Raw genomic sequence first — 21,717 nt, 5'->3', positions numbered from 1 at the left:
GTCGCTGGCAACTTTTAATGAATGATAAAGTTTTACTTTCCCTTCCTAGCTTTATTTTTATGGCTGACATTTTCAAAACTTCTGAACAAATATCTGTAAAGGGCACAGAGTAAGCTGCAAATTATTAAGATGCAAAGATATGAGGTACAGCGATGTAAATATTTAAAACACAGGTCTCATTTATCCTTTTGCTTCTTTGGATTATGCTAGTTTGGAGACAATCCAGAATTGGAATCTGTTGCCCCAGCTGCCTCCAAAGGGAACCCCAATTTTTACACTTGTTTAACCTCTTGCTTTGCTCTCTTAATGCAAGAGGAGCTCAGTAAAGGTACTCTTTATCCTTAATAATTTTAAAGAATTGCAGAGACCTAAACCAGTTGAGTTTATAATAGCTTTATAGTTTATCTGATTGCTGAAAACAGTTGTTTTTTGACTAGACTTCTGATTTCAAGGCATCATAGCTAAATGCAGATGTTCTGGTGCACAGTAGCTAACGTATCCCTCGTGTGTGACTTGCCTGTCTGCCCCGGCTGTCAGGCCCCTTGGCTTACACCTGAAATGATGCCAAGGGTGCAGAGGTGTGTAAGGAACGGCATTTGGATGTTTTCATATGTCCAAAACGCAAGCTCTTCTGCTTTACTCTTCCATTTGGAGGCATTCATTTCAAGCGGAAAGTATGTTAAGAGCTACTCCTGTTTACAAAAGCGTGCATCTTTGCGGAAGAGGCTTGGAAGGATTTCAGATCTGCTTGTGCTTTTGCATTAAATGGGTGATTTCTGGTGTTCCTGTTGCTCTCCCTTTGCTCTGTTTCTGCTGTGTTTGTTTCTGCGTTTCCCCATCATATTGCCCCTGCTTGTCCCAGGAAGAGTCCTCAAGCCGTTGCCTTCCTGAATAGGTTACATTTTATGTAGCTTAATGTGGCATGACTCCCCCCTCAGCAGAGTCCCCTGCTCTCAGGGCAGCTCTCGGACCTACTTTGTATGTGCAGTAGCAGATTTTTGTGTCATTTGCCCCTCATGTGAATTCTCATGCCTCAGGAATGGGGAAACAAAAAAGGGGAAAATCCACTTTTTAAATGACTACTTTGGGTTTTTTTCCTTCTGTAGGTAAAGAGATAATTTATGACTTTTTAATAATTGGGATTTGTGATAATCAATGTTCCTCACATGAAAGGATGCGTGAGCAGCATCAACTAATAATGCAGGTCTTTGATTGTCACCTGTAGTTTTACTTTAAATGTTATGAGTGTTGTTATTTAGCCAGTCTGGGATTAAATTAAATCTATGAACTAATTTAAAAACAAAAACAACAACAAAACCCCCCAAAACAACAACAAAAACCCCAACAAAAACCTAGAAGAACTGCAGACTGAAGATAAGTTTGGCAGTGCAACATTTTCTTGTCATATGGTATTTGGGAAAGCTGAGCTTTCCCAAAGTTGAATCTTTACACGGTATTGTGTTATTCTGAAAATTTATTAGGAATATAAGTGAAGTGCTTTTTTTCAGAATTTTGCACAAGATGTTCAGCAGAAGAGTAATTCTCAAACCTGGCAGAGTTAGTCTGAACTACTCAGGGGGGTGGCAGTGAACATGTGGGTAGCTTTTTTTTTTTTCCTTCTTTTTTTTATTCAGGTTTCCTTATTTAAAATTACGCTCTGTAATAAGTCCCCAAATCAGGCCAAGAAGTGTTGGTGGCTGAGCTTGTAATCTTTCACTCCAATATTTCATTATGACTTTAATTTTTCTTAAGTTTCAGAAGCACTGTCTCTGCAAAGACAGGAGTCAATGATAGTTTATAAACACTATATGTGTGTGTATATATATATATATGTTTGTAAATGTGTGTGTATTAAAAAATGAAATTGGGCTATATTGGTACATATTTCATTTTGTATTGCAATGCAAATATTACAAACACTTTATCTACAAATTTCTTTCAGATTAATAGTAGTATTCACACAAAGGGTGTGGCTATCACACATAATGAATAAATATTCTGAAGGTACAGAAGCTTTATTTTAAAATTACTTCTAGGAGCTAGTTTAAGCATAGCGAGGGTCTTGGAAAGAATTAAGCAATCTTCCCTCCTTGGTTTGGTCGACACGAATTCCCTCATATACCCTCCATTGAGAACCCGCTGCCTGCAACACCTTCCCAGCCCAAAGTTAACCTTTTCTTCCTTGTTGTAGGTAGTGAAGGATCTTGGTGAGGCCTTTTAGGGAGTAACTCAAGACCCCAAAGTCACTTTGAAGGCTGCTTGAGCTCCTGCTACTGGAGATTGAAAGGTACCGTGTAAATCCCGCTGCCTGAGAGTAAATAGGTGGTTCAGGTCATGTAGTGCATAACTTCGCTGCTTTAAAGTTGAAACTGAGTTCACGTTTATTCCTTTGAATGTTTCATATTTAAAAATGAAGAGTAATTATCCATAGTGGCACACTAAATAAACTGCTTTCTTTCCTCTTCAGAAACACTTTTCCCCTGGAGTATTCAGCAGCAGCGGTTATGAGGCAGTTGCTGTGTTCAGAGAATATGATTTCTTTCCTGGCCTTGCTTTTTCACTGAACTTTTATCTTGCTAAAACGAATATTTTACGATTAAGAACACTTGGTCACATCTGGTACTTCTCGAAAATGGTTGCTTTTCCAAGAATAGCATGCAAACATGAAATCAGAATTGCAAGCAGATGTTTGCTAATATGGCCATAGATAACCTTTCGGCTTCACGCTCAATTTTCATAAATAACCATCTGTAAGGAATGCAGATTAATAGAGAACAGAGATAATCTCGGTCAGTGTTAATATCTTAACTTTACTGTGTTGCTGATGTTGTACTTGTTACTATAAAATAGCATTATTTATTGTATAAAATTGTCAGCTGCTGTTTTCAGAAAAGTGACATTTTTGTCATTGCTTTTTTACAACCTGGAACTGCTATTAAAAAAAAAAACAACCCTAAAACAACACAAGATGATGACTACCTGGGTCAAAAAGATTGCTAGTTATGGCTTAATTCTTCTACCCGTCTATACATTATTTGTCAGAGTGCTGTGGAATGGAGGGAATTTCTGGCTGTTTTTCCTCGTTGGCCTTTGCATTTTCACTGAGCTTGGCGGGCCTCTGGCAGCGGGGCTGGTAAAAATGGGGTATTGGCTCCCTTGACCGCTGGCCTTGAAGAAGCACATTTAAGATTATTTAAATAAGATAATTGAAAATCTGTTCATAAGACAGGCCAGTATCCTTTGGTTCTCTTCTTATATTAGTCCTCTTTTAAATTATATTTAGTTTTGGGTAGTTCAGCTTAGAGATGCAGCTGACAATAGTTTTCCTTCACTGAAAGATCTGCCTGTCGCTGCTGGAGCGGGAGACAGAGGCGGACGCCATGCTCTGCACTGCCTGTGCCCTTCTGGAGGGGTCCTTGTCACAGTGGGACCTTAGTTGGTGGCAAAACGTAGTCGGATGCCATCATGGGGAAGTCGTGACGTGGCACATGCCTGCAGCAGTAAGAGCTGTGGTGTCTGGATGCTCTAAGCACGAGGTGACTGCTGTCTGCTTTCTGCTGAGGTACCCAGCACGTCCAGTCTCTAGTGCAGCTCTTGGTGGCGTTTTGGGAGTTCAGGGTGGGGGGTAAGTGGTTGTGAATCCGAAAAATACATGTTGTTAGAAGCATGTTTGGAGAGGGATGTGAATTACCAAATCTGTTTGCTCTAGGGAGGAACCTTGTAAAGGAGAGGCGTGGAGTGGATTGGCTCAGTGCTGCCTGGGCTGTGCCACCGGGTGGACCCCGCAAACGCTCCCCTGGGTTCCAGAGAGCTGTGCCTGATGGTGGAACTGCATGGCTTAGCAGGGCTGGGCAGGAACTGGGCAGGTGCAGAAGGAAGAGATGGGTTAAGTGCCAAAACAGGTTCACGCGAGAAAACAACAAACCCAGAGAAGGGATTTTTTTTAAAGCTTAAAAACTTAGAGACATGTCCTTTGATGAGAATATTGACGTTCCTCACAAACAGAGACGCGCATGAGCACGGAAACTACATCTCAGCATCCAAATTTGTAGATGATGTAAAAGAACTGTTTGGAAAAATAGCACAGAGCTGAGAATTCATTAGAGCATTGCTTGCATTATAGTTGAAATACCTTCAAAGAGAAGCTAACAATTAAAATAAGTTCAGAAGCAGAAAAGCCTTACAGGCATTAGGGAAGGGGTGGGTAGAAGCTTATGTGTTAACAAAATATCCCCAGCTAGAATATTATTTTACATCCCCTGTTCTCTAGTTAGCTCCCTTGGTAATTTACAAATGGAAAATAAAATTTACAATTATAGCTGATTAGATATTATGAGTTCTGAACAAAGCATGTTTGTGTTCTGTATGCAATTATTACAGAGTTGCTGGGCACAACTTGGTAGTTGAATTTGAGTTATCTTTTGTGTTCGAGCAATTTAGCCTCTTCTGTTTCATATGAAGAATTAACTGTATTCTCCTTAAACTACAGCAATCTCTGGATAAAGGATATTTTATATGATTTCTTAACCAGTGAATCTCTTTACACTTTACAGTGAAAATTAACCTAATTTCAACAAGTATAGCCTATACAAAAGATTTTGATTACGCCAGTTGTGATCGTGCAGACTGCATTCAGGTTTAAATAAGCAATATTGCCATTCTCAATTTGGAAGACACAAACTCGGCAGCCCTCTCTGGCTCACTTACCTGTACGTGTTCAAGTACGTCAGCCCTTTTAATCCTAGATGTGAATCTGCTGTTCTCCTTAATAGATCGTCTGGGCTTGTTCTCAAAAATGCCACTCGTGCATTTAGACGTGGATGTGGGAGGCAATACTGAAGCATCATTCCAGCGCCACACTCTTCTGCTGGGAAACTGAGGCAGGAAGAGGTAGAGGCAGTGGGATTCTGCCTTTTGTTTTCTCTTTGGGCAGTCTGAGTCTCCCTTCCCTACTGTTAAGCAGTGTTCTTCAAAATAACTTTGTTCTAAAGTTTTGAGAGAGCATGGGCTGTGATTATCAACCTGCAGGATTTTGTGAACACGGACTGTTGATCTTAAGTTTCGGAAATGTTACTTAAACCACTGTCAGATGCAAGTTAAAGGGTAAACTGCGTAATTGTATCTCAGCCTTCCGGTTGATTTAGAGTAACTGTTTGGTGCACTTCTGATAATACTGATTATTTCAGGGTATTATCACTTTGAACCTAAATTGCATCAATTGCATAGTTAATTTTTAAATTCATACTGTTATTCTTGAATGATTGGAAGTAATGTTGTTGTTCTCTTTAGCTTTCTTGCTTCTAGATATAATGTTTTATTTGAAATGACTAAAAGTAACTTACAAATGGGGGAAGCTTGGAAATGGATACTGGTGAAATAAAGATGAAAGATAGTATTACAAATGCTGGGAGCTCATAATTTCTTCAGGCGTCTGTCAGCTCTGCCTTGTGATAGAACACTGAAGGGCAGCTGATGCTTTACAAGTCTGATCATCCGTTTGCTAACAACTCCTGCAGAGCGTCGCTACTGGGTTAAAAATGTTTGGTTTTGAGATCATTGCAATATTTTCTGGCGTGTGTAGCTGTTAAATTGCTCATACTTCTGGCTTTAATTACATTTTAACAAACAATGTTTTGGTCAGTCAACCTTGATGATGCGTTGTTTGCAGTGTTTTCAGCTGTGGCAATGCCGCAGCTGTCCGTGGGAGGCTGGAAGTGCTGGTTTCAAGAGGGTCTTTGGCACGTTCACTCTCTACTTACTTTTTTTTTTCCCTATTTTAGGTTTCCTGAAGCCACAGCTGCCGTGCTGCGATGCCCCGGCATGCCTCATGGCAGAGCTGCCTGGACGTCCCGCTGGAGCGTGGTGCTCCCCTGTAGGGAGCTGGGTAAGCGTGAAACCTCATCCCTGGTAGTCGCCCACATCTCGCGTGTGTTCAGACACAGTGGTAGCTGTGACCAACCTGGTGACGTGGGCTGCTTTCATTGCCCCCTTCTTCTGCATCTTCTTGTGCTCTGCTGGCTTTGTGTGCATTGGAAGATCCTCTGCTGGGTAGTGATGGTTGCATGTGCATTTTCTTTAAATTCTGATGTGCTTGGGAGGCAGTTCCCTCTGGAGGGGTGGCTCTGTATTGGATGGGGAAGGTATAGAGGCTGAATTGGTACGAGCTGGAGATGTTCAGTAAGATGGTGAGTTGTCCCTTTTTTATACAAAAGATAAGCATTGGGGTGGGGAAGGTAGCTTAAAGGAGGTGCCTCTGGAAGGTTCTCTTTTAAAAATAAGTTTCTGGAAAATCATTGTCTTCTCCACCTTGAACAATGTTGATTTCCCTCACACACAGAGAGTCCCATTACATCTTCCATGTATTGCTAAAATTCGTTAGGTGATGTGACCTGTTTTGGAATAATTATTCTCTATGCAGTACTCCGGTAGAATCATTTCCCTCTTGCAAAACTGAGGTGTGGTGGGTAGCTGGGACCTCCTGTTTGACCCTCTAAGAAAGGCATTTGGCTGTTTTCAGTGCCTGAATTGGAATTGAGCCATTCTTCATGGTTTTATCGGTCTATAGATCAGTATGTCTGCCAGGGAGTCTTGCTGAGCCGCAGCAAACGCTGCTTATGATTGTCTTTGGGAGTAAATCAAGATATTTATGTGTCGGTGGTTGTGGGTTTATGGATGGTTATCAGCTGTTAGACAGAATTGTGGACTTCTGGACCTGGGTCCTTATCCTAGTAGCCCTGGCAAGAAGTCCCTTATGTCTAAGGTGAATCTCTTGGAATTAATTCATTGGGGCTGTATGTCTAAGGGGGAGGACAATTAAAGTACTGATTGGCATCTGATAGTTTGCTTTAACTCTATCTGTGTGTGGGTGGGATGGAGAGATGTGATGTATCTGAAGTGAAGAAATATTGCCTTTTGGTTTTGTACAACAAAGAACATTCCAGTTGAATCCTCTTGTACAGTCCGGAGTCTGAATGCACCATGCAGAGCTAGGAAGACATTATCCTGGTTTATTTAGATAACTCAGGCTGATGCTGGGGTGGCTCCTCAGACCTTTGGTTTAGTAAAATCGTAGATTGCTGATGGACCAATGCCCTTTGGATTTATTTTAGACTCTGACAAGAATGCATTTTGATTCTTCAAATTCCCTGAGGCCACTACTGTAGGTCTACTACTGTAGTTGCTCTAGCAAGTACCAAACTCATTGATGCAGAGATTGACATCCGTTGTCAGTGTCTGAATTAATGGGTGAAGATGCTGCTGATTTTGAAAAATAGCCTGATTCTCAGGAAATGATCTTTCAAAGTCATGCTGTTAACCAGTTGTTTCCTATCTTGTCCCATCATCTTGTTCAGGAGAAGACAATTGAGAGAGAGAGGCTTTTCTGTCTAGAGACCTGTGAATTTGGAGGACAGTCTGTTGAGTGTTCCCTTGGAATGGAGTGAGGGGTCTGTCTGCACCGTCAGGGCTAATGAGTTATTTTATTATTTTTTTTTTAAACAGGACCACTTTGGTGGCTCTTGATAGCACTGACTGTGTCCTGTTGATCTGTTGCTGAAGGGGTGGTGGTGGTTGGGGCAGCTCCTTTGCGAATACTCTGGTGCCTGAGGGGTGGGCGAGTGCTGTGGCTGTGAAGCAACGCGAATTGTTGTCAAGCTGTATTGATATGAAGCTGGTTGGCAAACTGTTATCAGCAGAGCACCAACAATACATTGGTAACAGTCACTTTAACTTCTGTTCATGTCCTGCTTGGGTAATAGACACGTTAAGGACCACGGTTGCTCTCTGTGTCCCTGGAGGGATTGCACTCTCGCTTGCCTTTTGGGTAGGTGCTGCTCTTCTCGCCTTGAGATTTGATTAGTCACCAGGTTTCATGAGACTGAACCATCACTGTTAGCTCAAATGCTTGAAGCTGTTCCTGTTCATCATGCTTTGCATTCATTACTGGCTGCCTATAGACAGTTTGAGTTTAAATTCACCTTTCTGCTGTGCTGAGGGCCAGGCTCTGAGTCTGTGCAAGCCACCCTCTTTGAATTTGAGGTACTACTTTTTTCTTTAAAGTAGGTTAAATACTTGCGAGCGACCTCCCGTTTGGGGTTTTGCTAGTAACTGAAGCTGGGAGGCAGCAAAGCTTTGAAGTGGGGTCTGGGAAGGTGGTGTCTCAGTCTTTCCCTGTAAATCTGGTTAGTGCCACTCCAACCTTTAGTATCTGCTTTAAGCACATCTATTTCAGAGAGTTTTCTTTTAAACTCTTCGCACAGTTGATTGTTCACTTCTTTTATTTATTTATTTAGAATAGGGTGGGTTTAGTTTGGTAGGAATTTGCCTTATGTTTCTTTTTAATGGTGCTTTTATGTGTGAGCCTTTCCAGCAGTAGCTTATTTTTTTTTTTTTTTGGATCAGCTGATTCACATCCAGCCATGGCTGCCATGCACTGCAGGTTGATCATTGTTTATGCCAATAACTGTTTTTAACCAGTTTGATAGTATCAAAGGGAACTGGTCCATTTTGGGCAACTTAATTTCAAAATGGCAATGGTCCTGTAGTGGAGTGGAGCTGCAGCATGTGGCTGTTCCCCAGCTTTGGCTGAACTTTCCTGGATTCCCAGAGCTGAGATGGAGTTTTCTGCCATCTCCGGTTCAGGGAGGTGATTTTCTTTTCTTAGGAGCTGAAAAGAAGCTGCTGCAGTGGCTGGGGAGCAGGGGGTGAAGGCTGTTGAGCAGCTCAAGCTTCATGAACCTGGCACTACCATGCCTGTCCCTCCCCTGCACCATTACCAGGCTTGTACTTGGAGAATCCTGTAAAAATGAGGAGGTTAAAGGGAATATTGTGACTGTTTATTGCTATTTTATTGCTGTTACTCTCACTGCTATTGATAGTCACCATGTGTATTTGCTAGTTGCATTAAATGCTCATCACTTACCAAACTTGCATGTTCAGAAGTTTTTTTTTTTTATTTTCAAATCTATTGTTTTTCCTGTGGGAAAAGAAACTGTGTGTATGTTCCTGGATTGTGTGGTATTTTTCACTTCAGGTTTTCCTTCTTAGTCCTCATCTCTGTGTATGTATTCAGGTTGGGTGTTTGTGTTGCAGGTGCCCAACTTGGCAATGGGCTTTACTTGACAGTACGCACAAGGCACTTGCACCTTGCCTTTCCTGTGCCTGTGTGCATAAGCAAAACAGATGTATCCGACATATGATTTTCACTTTCTCTCAGTCATTGGAATGAGTCAGAATTCTTTTACTTCACTGATTTTTTTTTTTTTTTTTTCTTTTGCCAGTTTTGCTCTCAGGCCTGTTTTCTCTCCTTGTTCTTTTGTTTGTGTCTGCGGGTCTGTGGTTTCTGCATGTCTCTTCTGCCTTCATCTTTCTTTGGATGTTAATCGAGAGGGAACACCCTAGTTGTACAGCACTTCTCTACCAGCCCTTCCCTCCTTTTTATTAATTTCCTTCCTTCCTGGGATGAAAGTAAATTTTGCCCATCCTTTGATGGGATACTTGTATTGCAGCTATTTTCATGACGTGATTGGATTGTATGGGAGGAAACTGCATCCTGACCAAATGTTCGATTTGCTGATTATTTTTTTTAAGCTCTACCCTGTTTTTTAAAAAAAATAATAAAAAGGGGTGGGGGTGTGTGTGTGTGTATATACATGCGAACATATTTACTTGGGCAGTCTGGATTCCATCTCAGACCTGGCAAGTGAAGAGACTTAGCACTGAGAGCATTTCCCTATCTCTGCAGACATTTATATATGTATATTTTTAATAATATCTGCAAAATGATTCTTCTGAAGACTGCAAGGTCCTGAGAGGGGCAGATGGTCTGTAAGAATGAGTACTGCAAGACCCTTTTTACCTTCTTCTGTGCTCCAAGATGTAGTTCTTAGAAGCTCCTGGATCCTGACCTGCTGGACACAGCTGTGACAAAGAGGCCTCGTGTTCCTCCTTATCTTTTCCATGCTGGAGCAGATTAATTTACCACTTCCTATAGCCTCAGGTCTCTAGCCCTCAGCACTACCCTAGTACGTTTTTGGTGAGACCTCAAAGTTGTCTATTTTAATTGGAGACTTAAATTTATCTGCTCTCTGAGATGATAGTTCCACCCCCTCCTCCCCAAGCTGTGGAAATACTATGTCTTCCACTGAAATCCCAATAAGAAGACCACCTAACATGTCGTTCTGAGAGGCTGGGCTCAGCACTTGCTGTGGGCATGACCAGGGCAACATTAACACAATAATTGCACGATGCCTCATGGTGAACCCCAGAGCATCATACTCTTTAGGCAAGGATCCTCTACCTGTTTTCAAGGCAGGTACATATTAAGACAAAAACTGCCCACAGCATGTAGCCTGGAAGCAGGGGTCTCGCCCACCTGGGTGTTGATTCCTACCACCTCGACAAGAGCTGCAAAGCTGTTAACTTCTTTTTTTCCTCTTGTTTTATTCAGGAGGACTTCCAGGACTCTGTGTAGAACAGAGGAATGTTGTCCTTTAACATTGCCAGTCCTCCATTGGGGGTAGTATCTTGAGGAACTACTTGACTTCTTCATCTTTGTTCCTTATTAGCTGCAAAGCTATCTTGGATCCTGACCACCTGATTGCTCCTTCCAAGAAGGATGTTAACTTTACTCTGGAACGGGAGAGGGTGAATTTTGCTTTTTCATGAGCTTGAGGAGAATGGCTAATTCTTCCAGTGAGAACTGCAGAAGGACACATATTTTTGGCGGTGGGGAGTGTAACTAGGAAAATATGTTGGACTTTTACATAATCTGAAGCTTAAATATATCCCCTTAATATAAGGACATGGGGGCTGAACCCTGTATCAGGATACAGAGATTTCTAACTGTTTCTGTGACAAAGTTTTCTTTGCTCAACATCCACCAGTTGATGATCAGTTGGTGTTTGCTGTCCCTGCAGGGTTGAAATTTGGAAGAGTCTCTTGTCATGTATGGGGCCCCCAATCCAAAACAGGCTGACATCTGGTCTTTGGTAATGTCATGTATCAGTCACTTGAACCTTGGACCAGCTTCTGCATTTTTCTGCTGAGGTGTTGTTTTTTTGTTTTTTTTTTTTTTTTTTTTTTCCCCTGTTATCTATCACCATTTTCAGGGGAATGGGAGATATCCCATCTGTATGGCCAACCCTCCTATGCAGAGTGTTTATCCATAATAGTCTTTTCACTCTGCCTCAAAGTTCCCTGCCAGTTTTGTGTCAGCACACTGGCTTCCTTCTGGGTTTTCTGTTTGGTTGTTTTTTTACTCCTAAGACTTTCACCTACATCTGGGGCTGAATTTTTGGTTATCAGGAGGGCTGAGGGACCTACAGGGAAGCTGCTGATGGGTTTCCCATTGCTGGCCACAGCTTGCAGGAGAGGACAGTAGCATCACTTAACCACCATGGATCATTGGGAGTGTTGGCTGCAGTTCCTTTACAGTTTCTGCCATGAAATGGGCCATTGCTGAGGTATCTAGAGATTATTTTGCCTTTGAGTGTTGTAGGGGAGAAATTATCAACTTTTTTTCTTTAAAATGTCTGGTGAGGCGCAAGGACCAGTGTGCAGCCCTCGTGGTGCCACTCAGGTACAGGAGAGCAGGTGGTGGAGCAGAGTGATGCACAGGCAGACAGCACCTTGTGAAATGCAGCAGGTATCAGTCAGTAACCTCTGTGGGTGTTTTCTTTTAAAATTAACCTTTGGCATATCCCAGCGTTCAAAAGAGGGGGGGAAAAGGATTCAGTGCTGGAATTTTGATGATAAGACTTAAGGGGAAAATGTACCAGCAGTGAAGTTTCTGTTCAAATACTTTTCTCTCTACCACTTTTATTGCTATCTTAATTTTAAATAAATTGCTCCTGTGATATATAATCATGGCTACTTTGGATCTAATATAACTTTAGGAAAAATGGCTTCAATTCATAGGTGCCTTCTGGCCTAATCTTTTTCTGTTCAATTAATCAGGGTTTAAAAAGAATGTGTGAAATATGGTCATAGCTTCAGAGTACAAAGAAATGGATGTGAGTATTGAACAATCATCATTGCTGTACTAGAAAATATGTGCGTCAATAAAATGTGCTTTTTTGGTTTTAGAGTGTTTGGTTTTTTTTTAGTCTTACAAAAAAACCCCAAACCCCAGTCCAGGTAGTTTTGTAAGGCTTGGCAGCATCTAGACTGTACTGATTTTGAGGAGCAGATGATTATATTCATTCTCAGAGAAGAACATGGTTAGTAGGGACTTTGTCTTGAAAATTATTTTTACCATGATGAAAAATGCCTTGGCTATCTGTCACTTTTTCCCGTCTGTATTATTTGTGATCTCTCATCTCTTTTATTAGTAAATGAGAGGGAAAAATGAGAATAACATCAGGAAATAGATGAAGGCACACTGAACAGTACTATGGGAACAGTAAATTAAAGCATCTGCTTTTGGTTTTTCTGGGAAATCAAGCACCAACTGGAGCAAAAAATATAATTTTATTTTTTTTCTTGGATTACACTTCTGTTTCTGCTGTTGGGCTTCCCCCTGCTCCTTAGAATTTCTCCTTTCCTCCATCTCTTTTCTCCTCTTGAAACAGTCGCTTCATTGAAACCAAGGCTGAAGCCTACAAAGGCTCCGTAGTGAATGAATAATAGAGGACAGAGATTCCAAATGTTGTTGGACTGGGCTCGATTCTTCTGTAGTGTTTGTGCCTGGTTTGAGATAGGGATGTGCCCCTTCTCAGCAGCGCGTGTTTGCGAGGCTGGCGTGCTGTGTATCGGGGCACGGGAGGCACACGGCGAGGCTGGTGCCTGCAGCTGTACGGGCAGCACTTTTTATTGTTAAGAAATTAATATAAACATGGCATGTAGTTCACTGTGAAATATTTTTACAGATGGAACAAGTCTGCGGCATAACCTAGGGATGTAAACTAGAGGATTGTTTAGCGTTTTGCTCAATTATTTCTTCTTTGGCTCCCTTCCCCTCCGTTCCCTATTCACACACAACTTAAGTCTCCTGTTGCAGTAGAGTAGCCAATGTGGGGCTTTTTAGCTGCCTGAAGCTCTCCCCAACCTGAGCACGCCTTGCGTTTTGGGGCTGCATGCATGACTGGCCGGGGAGCCGTGGTGGGGCAGGGGCTAGCGGTTAATCCCAGTCCCTGGCCGTGGGGCAGTAAGTAGAGCAGCGCTGAGGCTGAAGGCAACGTAGCGGCATTGGTTTGGAGCCAGGGCGCAAACCTGATACAGCCGTGGCCAGCGATGGGGCCCCCACATCCCGCTATTCTCTTGACGCACTTCCCGACGCCTCCCTCCTCCTGAGGTATGTAGCGGGGCGCTCGTGGCTAGTAGATGTATAATTTGTGGCTTGTGGGTCGAGGTTTGCCAGCTTGGCAGTGCGGTATTAATGGGGACTCTTTTGCTATATTTTTAGTGGTATCATGGGAGTTTATTTCTTATTCCAAGCTTGTCACTCCAAAAAGGGTATTAAATATGAAATGAAAATAGCGAGGTTTTTTAAAATATGAAAGAATTTAAGCAAAACCCATAAATCTGTCTACCAACTTTTTAAAGTTTTTATTTCTTAAATATTAAGGGCTGGAAGTCTATTGTGTTTTTCGTCAGCTTTTTAAAAGTAAGCGTGGCTCTTCTGCAAACACCAGACTTCAAGAACTAAGACTTTGAAAGAGCCAGATGATATTGTGAGACTCTGGGGGGGGAAATATGGCGCTTATAACACTGTAGATAGCCCCTTAAAGTACTCCCTCTGCTTCCACATCCCTTTATTCTGGGACATGAAAGAGAAACCTGAGCCAATGCAGGATTACAGAAGTAGGTTACAAACCTGGAGCTAGACTATTTGTAGTTAAAGCATCAGAAATGTATTTTATATGCTTATTTTGGTTTTAAAATCTTTATGCATTTGGAAAACTCTTTCTCCCCCCCCCATGAGAGTTCTTCTTTTCAAGTAATTAAAGCAAGACAGTAAGCAGCAGAGACAATGAATTGTAAAAATTCATTGCTGGTTACAACAAGAATTTGAACCTCATCCATCTGTCATCCAAAAAAAAAAAAAAAAAGCCTTTCAAAAAGCAGATGGTCTTGTAACTAAAACAAATCTGGATTCTGGCAGACAGGGTGAGAAATGTGCATTGTGAGAACAGGGGAAGCACTGCACTGGGAACCGTTTGTCTTGGTGGAGTGCTCTAGCTGTGAATACCTCTGCTAATGCTGTCGTGCACGATAGCCATCACCAGAGGTCAAAATCGGTAACTTCAATTCCATCTGCAGGCTCGCAAGAAATTAGTATTATTCCTGGAGCACAGCTTTTATGTGCCTTTTCAGAAAAGTGCTGTCTCCTAATAGGTATTTATGAGCATTTTAGGTGCAGTTTGTGAGTGTTCCTAACAAGGGGTTCCGCGTAGGAAGGATTTAATCCTAAAGTGGAAATCGTGGATTAGCATTGCAAGAACCTAATTCAAAACAAAACTCGGTATTTACAGTGCTATGTTTATGCACAAACATTTGCTCTTATGGGTGCAGTCTAGCAAGATTCTTAAATTAACAACCCAATTAATAAATAATGGCAGCTCTCCATCTTTTAATAGTACTTCAGATGATGGCAAAAAACCCAACCAACCAAACAAAAAAAACCACCAACAAGCAACTAAATCCAAAGTTGTTAGCAGCTTGTTTCTGCCTGTCACTCTTCTATGTGTTTTACCTAGGTGAATTGTAGCTGTATGACTTTATTCAGGATTCATTCTCTCTGGGAATCCCCGAGTCATTGAATCAGCTTCATAAGATTCATTAGCTGCAATAGATTAAGTAAAACTCAGCACTGCTTGCATGCGCGCCACAGAAATCAGCCGTAATCTATGGCTGAGAATTGAAATGCCGAGGGGCTGTGCATACCTCTTGCATGTGGCTTGGGGCCAAGTGGCCCAGCACACTATTAAAAACATTGTTATAGGTGACTAACTGTTCACTCAAAATCACATTGAACCCTTCCTCAGACAGAAGAAATGCTCTCTGGAGTTATTCTAGCCTCTTCATCTAGAGCTAGCAGCCTTTTTGATAGTATGTAGTAGGAAACTCTCAAATACAGCTGAAAAATATAGTAGCTAGCTCAGACGCATCCTCATTTACAGTAGGAAATTGCTAAGTACTTCAGGTTCAGTCTTAGGTCCATCCTATGTTTAAAAAAGGATGAGAAATCTGAAGACAAATTATTTTGATAACAGCACAGTTGCTACCTCCTTATGTCCTAAAAAGCAGGAAAATTATCATGAACAGGAAGACCATTAGCATCAGGTGGAGTCTCCCAGGTGGGAGCCTCCTTTCTGCAGCGCAGTGCTGGTTTGTGCTGCTGGCTGAGGCAGAAAGCAGAGGGATGCTCTGTGTGCTCCCTCGGGATGAGTTTTATGCCCAGCACTTGCCATGCAAATATGAGAAAAGCCAAACAAAAATCTTTTGCATGATCGGTGAATGTGCAGTTTGGTCTAAATGAGCTCTCCTCCCTCTCTACCACTGTTATGTTAGTACTTTTTTTAGTGTTGTTCTGTCTCCTGGGTGGATGTAACAGAGTTTAAAAAAAAAAAAAACAAACTTTGATAGTCATGGCAAACAGCTTTAAAACTGTCTGCAAGGAAAGGAATACAACTGTCCAACCTGATAACTCTCTCTTCTGTCTCTTTAGCCAAATGATCTAGACCAGTAGATGTGGAGGGGGGTGGGGAGGGAAAAAAAACAACCCACACAACCGAACAAACAAACCTGAAATACAGTGGTGTGTGCATAGGGAGGCTTCTTCCAGAGCCCATCAATCTTTTTCATTGCATGCAGGAACCTGAGAACAGTAAGGACTCTTCGCAGTCTTCATCCTCATGCACATCCAATATTATATCTTATGTGAATCTTAAACTATGTAAGCTTTTAGTCTCACTAAAATATATGAATAAAAGATGTGAATATTGGTGTGGGTTTTTCTTCTGAAGCACTGGTGATACTGTTCCACGGCTATTGTATTGATGTGCTTTAAAAATAATTCCTTTTAATGCATGTCATTACATTTCAGTGACCCGCAGACAGAAAATCAGAGAGTGTCCTTAGCTTGGTAAGTAAAATATTAGAGGGAAAAGATCCAATTTCAAATCTCTTCTCTGCCCTGCTCGCAGCAGAACTTGAACCGCAGTTTCTCAGCTCGGGAAGGTTTGTGTAGAGCTGGTCTAGAGGGTCTCCCTTGATGCTTACTGAAGGTCTGTCCTTCAGCATCAGTAACTGCTCCGTTCCCGGGTTGTGGCCACTGGGGCACTGCCTGGGACAAGGGGCCTCCCTGTCCTGTCCCTTGTCATAGGAGGGTCTGTACATCCTAATGCAGAGGCCAGGGGGAAAGGGGAGTCCCTGTCCCAGAGCACTGGGTAGTCCGTAGCACGCTCCATGAGGACAGATGATACGTGCTCAGGATCCCCTAATGATGGGAAGGAATTGCATGCATGAGAATCCTTCACGCTCTGCATGACTCTTGCCTTTGGCAGCCAAAAGAACAAGTCGATGCCTCCTTTTCCTCCTGCCCCTGTTAGCTATGGGCTTGCACAAGAGCAATGTCGCTGCATGGGTGGTAGTCTGGAGCTGACCCCTCCCTGCACCTGTGTTGGGACCTGGGTGCATAGACCCGAATTTCAGTGCCTTCATCTTCCAGCTGAACCCCGAGCTGGTTCCCGCTGTGGCCTGTGCCAGAGTGACATACCTCATTTTGTGTCAAAGGGAATGCTTTAAGCTCTGGTTAAACAGTGCTTTCTTTTTATTTTGGTGAAATGCCATCTTGGAGGGTTGCTGAGTTTGTGTGAGTTGCTGTCGATGTGACATAGCTGCCAAACAAAATCAATAAAAATTGAAGAGCTCTGGGTGCAGTGTTGAGGCACAGTGTGGCATGAGTTCATATATGTATATGTTAACTTATATCCAGTTTTGCTTATGGTCTGTTTTCTTGTTTCAATATTACATTTGTTTAAATATTTAGTCTTATTTAAAATTAATCTTGCTCCTCTTTGGGGTGCTCTTACCTGTTGATCTGCTGTGCTGTTTGTCCTGGCAATTCTTTGGTTCTTCATAGTAAGCAGAAGAGTTACAGCTGTCCAGGTTAATCATCACAGCTGCAGCGCTGTCCTTGCTCCGTTGTGTCACAAATACATGTTGGGTTTTGTTGAGGACGAGATAATCAGAAAAGTTTGGCTTCTGCCAGGATAGAACAGCTTTCTCCATCTCTTTTGGCTTCACTGCTAACAAATCAAAGCAAACTGCCGTTGGCTGTGGGAGGACTGTAGGGTACGAGGGCAGCTGAGCCCCGTAACGCTGCTGTGGGATGAAGGGATCAGTCCTGGACAGGAGCTGTGACGCTGGCACAGTCCGGCTTTCCAAACGTGGACGCTCACCCTATAGTCACATCCTTGGCACGCAGTGACAGCGCTTATGCTGAGCAGTGAAGCTACCAAATTCAGAGCGTGTGGATGCTGTGATTTGAAAATTTACTTCTAGTTTTCTGTCAATCCAGTGTGCCGGTGTCAACATTGCTGTAAGAAGGTATTTTATTTCCATACAGCTCCGGGACTGCCTTCAGATTGCATTTCAATGTTGTCATTTTTTTTTTTGTGGTCAGTGAGAATGTGCTGTTTGTCAAAACTAATTTATTCAGATCTGCTAATGGATTCAAGAAGAAAATTAATTTTGCAATTCTGTGCATCTCTTGGAGTCTTCTTGCTCAGACCAATTTATCAAAGAGTTTGAACCCAGCTCCCTGTCTGTAGTCGTTCACACCTCTCAAGGGTGCCTCTGTCAGGCTGTTGATGCAGTAATTTCTTGAAAATATTAGTGGAAAAATTGGGTTTGAAGGGAAGATCAGGCTTACAGTCTTGAGATAGCAGTAGTGAAGGAAGGAAAAAGCCAGAAATTCACAGGCATTTTTGCAATCATAAATTTCTGTGAAGTTCTTGAAGGAAAATGAGTTCTAGGTCACGTTTAGAGGTGTGGGCTTGTTCTTCTTTAAAAGGATAAAACTGAAACCTTTTGAAAAAAACCTTTAAAAAGCATCAGTAAAAGCAGTATGTCTGAGAGCCACGGCCCCTGAAGGACCACCTCTCTCACTGTAATTTCTTTGTGACACACATTACATTTAAGATCTTTCTGTGTAAAGGGGTCTTTGATGCCTCCAAGAGCAATCATTAGCTGCTAAGTAAATAATATGGTGAAGGTTTTCAGAAAGTGGTGCTTCACAGAAATTTTATCTCTCTAATAAGGATACCTTTGTAGTAAGTATTCAGTGTAAGTTAAATTATGGATTGGGGAATCAGATCCTGCATTAGCAAACCAAAATTCCACAAGCTCATTCTTGGCCAAGCCCTAGCCTTTTACGCAAAAGGCAACTGATATGGGAGAAAACAAAAACTGTGGTTGTCTTACAGCATTGGATTAAAATTATCCCACGCTGGTCTGGGGAGCAGTGTGGCTATAAGGGAAAGGGTGATAATATCAGCTGACTTTAATTTGCCAGAAGTCATCCTGCCCTCTCCTTTAATATTAGCTGTTGGAGAGCTGTGATTAAGTGTTCTCTCTCCTGATAACAGCTCGCTGAAAAGTGGCTGACAGGTAGAAACAGCAGCCAAACTGCTGCATGTTTTAGAAGGTGTTTGCTGATCCACCGGCATCCCTTGTCAGCGCCGCTGATAAGCTCCGACGCAAACCGCCACCCAGAATTTCTTTGGCAGCTCAGCGGATGGCCGGGTGAATTGTGCTATGCGCAATGTGCTAACTGCCACAAATTAGCTATACTTGGTTGGGAATGACAGAGTGGCTGTGTATGGTGGTTGGTTTTTTTTTCTTTTTTATAATCTAGTTCGTATATGCTTATCTTGTACCATTTTTGTTCTGAGAACAAACATTTAGACTTTTTTGGACGTTGGCAGGAAAGGGAATTTTTGTTAGCCTCAGAAATACTGTTGATAGACTACAACACACAATTCAAAGCAATTTTATTTAAAACTAGTTGAAAAGTGCAAGAGAAAAATCTGGATTACAATATGAAGACCTTTTATGTTGTTGAAGTGTTCTTAAAATATTATAGCAAATACTTAACTTTCCGTTCAAAGACGTTGTAAAGTCAGAAGTCTATCCAAAAAGGAGTTGGCCTCCAAAAGCTCACAACTGAGTGTCCCTTTGCATCCCCTCAGAGATGGGTAGGATTATCTTCTGTTCCTTCTTCTCAACAGGCAGTGTGTATTGGGGTTTGGTTTTGGGTTTTTTTTTGTATTTTCTACCCTCCCCGATCTGCATTAATATATTTCTTTAACTGTTAGAGCAGTTCGAACCCACAAGATGAGGGTATAAGGTATTATATACAGAAATGGGGAGGAGAAGGGAGCGTGTCCCCTGGGTGAAGGTATTTTGGAGAATGATGCCCTTCTGTTTAAGGGGGCAGCTGGGGCACTGTTGAGCTGTCTTTGGTGGTGGGTGGAGATGTTGGGGTTTCCCTGATTGGAGGTTACCCCAGTGGCACCTGCTGCTATGTGTTGGTCCCTGCTGCGTGGTGGTGGCATTGGAATGGTACCACCCAGCAGCACGTGATGGCACTGACCCATCAGACTTTGACTACATTCAGCTTTAGGCTGCAGGGCAGACATGGCAGGTGTTTCTGAACCTCTCATCTTTTCATGGTCAGAAGCCACGAGGCGCTTCCAACACTGTCCAGAGAGGCAGGAAGGGAGAAAAGAGACTTGCTCTCTGCTCCTGTTACAACATATGAGCATCCTGGCACAAAACAGGCTGCTTCTGCTTGCCCGAACCTAAGGGCACATAAGAAATGCAGGTTTGGGCTAGTATCTGCCTGTCCTTTCCCAGCCAATTTATGATGTTGATCCTAGGAGTGTGCTGGGTACGCTCATTTCTCTTTGAAATACAAAGCTGTTACCTTTCTGCCTTCTTCCAGCTGCAATTTGGAAAGAAGAATGAGGGAGGTACACAGGGAAGGGAGCTGTGAATATGGATGTGATGGCAAGAACGCTTCACGGTATTATTCTTTGCTATAATATAGGAAATAATAAAGTGCTCTGTAGTCATAACACCACCTGTTCACTGTGCTGGTGGAATTGGCAAAGACTGAGAGAAGGAACAGTATTAAGAGAAAACAGTATGTTGGCATGTTTGGTTTCTGTCCAAGAGCACCAGTAAATGAGAAGAGTGAATAAGCAGTGAGAAGAAGATCCTATGTAGACTATTGGTCAAATTGGGCTAAATTGCCTTGTCAATTGAAGGAAAGCAAATGGAGAGGGCAGGATGTTCAGAGGGATTTGAACAGCACATAAGGCAGGAAACAAAGAGGAAAAGAAACAAAGAAAAAAAACAAACGGTAGAGACTGAAAGGTTTCTTGTTGGGTTTTTTTATTATTATTATTTTTATCTTTTACACTGCCAGCGGTAATATCCTGTCTTGCTTTCATCCAGCAGAAGTGATGGTTGCCACTGTAATACTATGTGAAGCCCGAGATAAATGAGAACACAGTCTGAACGAAAGAGAATGTTTATTCTCATTAAGAAAATCAGTGGACTGATTGCCGTTTAGCTTCCTGAAGTAGAGCTGTATGCACTGCGTGTTTACTTTGCCTTTTTCTTTTTTTAAAGCCCCTTTTTCAAAGGACTATATTAAATATCAGGGAAATAATTGTTATATAATCCTTGAAGAATCATACACTTTAGTTTAGAGTTGTTCAGCTTTTTAGATTTTATGTTTTAAATCACAATGAACGCTTAGGTGAGTCCATAAAAGTTCTTTCACAGGTATCCCTGACTTATTTATTTAGTTGTTATTTTTTTCTTAATACAGATTCTCCCTTGCAGTTTTCCACTGGGTTTCATAAAAATAAAAAATATAAATATAAAAATATCAGAGATGCACTCTTTTAAACCTGTTTATCAGCATTTGTTTCTGAATTTACCATCTGTGGTATTTTCTTGCAAGTGCTGCTAATCAGAGCTCCGCGAGCTCAGTACCATGACCTTACTTTCATGGCCAGCGAGTTGCTCTGTGGGCTGCGATCTGAGCCTCTGTATCCTCCTGTTCTCCGATGGGCCATGGAGAGAACAGAACTGCTTGTGTTTCCGCAAATGTGCTTAAATCCCCCTCAGCTCTGCGCTCAGGGCCTGTGAGCGGATCTTACACATGTGGATTCAGCTGCCCAAGTCAGGATTTAATGCAACTGAGATGCTGTTGGCCAAATATATTTGGGTTGGGTTTCTCTCTGGGTTTTTTTGCCCTTCTCAGAAGCCACAGAAGTTCTCAGCAGCAGAGGGGATGCTCTGGGGGGCAGTCACAGCTTGGAGGTTGTACAGAGTGCCCTGTTTTTTGGGAAGATGCGACATTTCTTACTCACATAGTCATAAGACTTGGACTTTAAAGTGAATTTGCTTCTCTCCTCGAGACTGGTGGTGTCTCAGCTGGGTGCTGGGATTTTGGTCATAGCCTGTCAGTTCTCCATCATGTTACAGCATCAGTGCCGTCTTTGTAATACAGGTATTTCACCTGTAGAACAAACATTTTCTGACATGTCTTAAAGAGTCATTGGGCTTGAAATGGGATTGAGGGAGAAATGTAATGTTTTGTGAAATGCAGGTGATGGGACTAGATGATCGAATAGTCCTCCTGGCCTTAACCTCTATGAGATTTTTAGAGCTGTTTTGCTGAGGTCTTGCCTTTGAGGA

The 21,717-nt window shown here is 42.2% G+C and overlaps 1 protein-coding gene across 2 annotated transcripts in view; it reads left to right on the top strand.

Moving 5' to 3' along the window:
• KIAA1217 (KIAA1217 ortholog) overlaps window positions 1-21,717 on the top strand; it is a 371,004-nt gene that overhangs the window by 9,453 nt on the left and 339,834 nt on the right. The window contains exons 2-3 of one of the 2 annotated variants that reach the window (XM_063324651.1): window positions 2,192-2,287; window positions 5,781-5,884. In XM_063324651.1, the coding sequence (XP_063180721.1) occupies window positions 5,821-5,884 (64 nt within the window). In that variant the 5' untranslated portion in view covers window positions 2,192-2,287; window positions 5,781-5,820. The remainder of the gene's footprint in view (window positions 1-2,191; window positions 2,288-5,780; window positions 5,885-21,717) is intronic. The other variant, XM_063324650.1, reaches the window with a different exon arrangement.

The sequence above is a fragment of the Chroicocephalus ridibundus genome, chromosome 2 (assembly GCF_963924245.1).
Source record: "Chroicocephalus ridibundus chromosome 2, bChrRid1.1, whole genome shotgun sequence".
Lineage (NCBI taxonomy): Eukaryota > Metazoa > Chordata > Aves > Charadriiformes > Laridae > Chroicocephalus > Chroicocephalus ridibundus.
The sequence above is the reverse complement of the archived record's forward strand: the minus strand, read 5'-3'. Positions and strand labels throughout refer to the sequence as shown.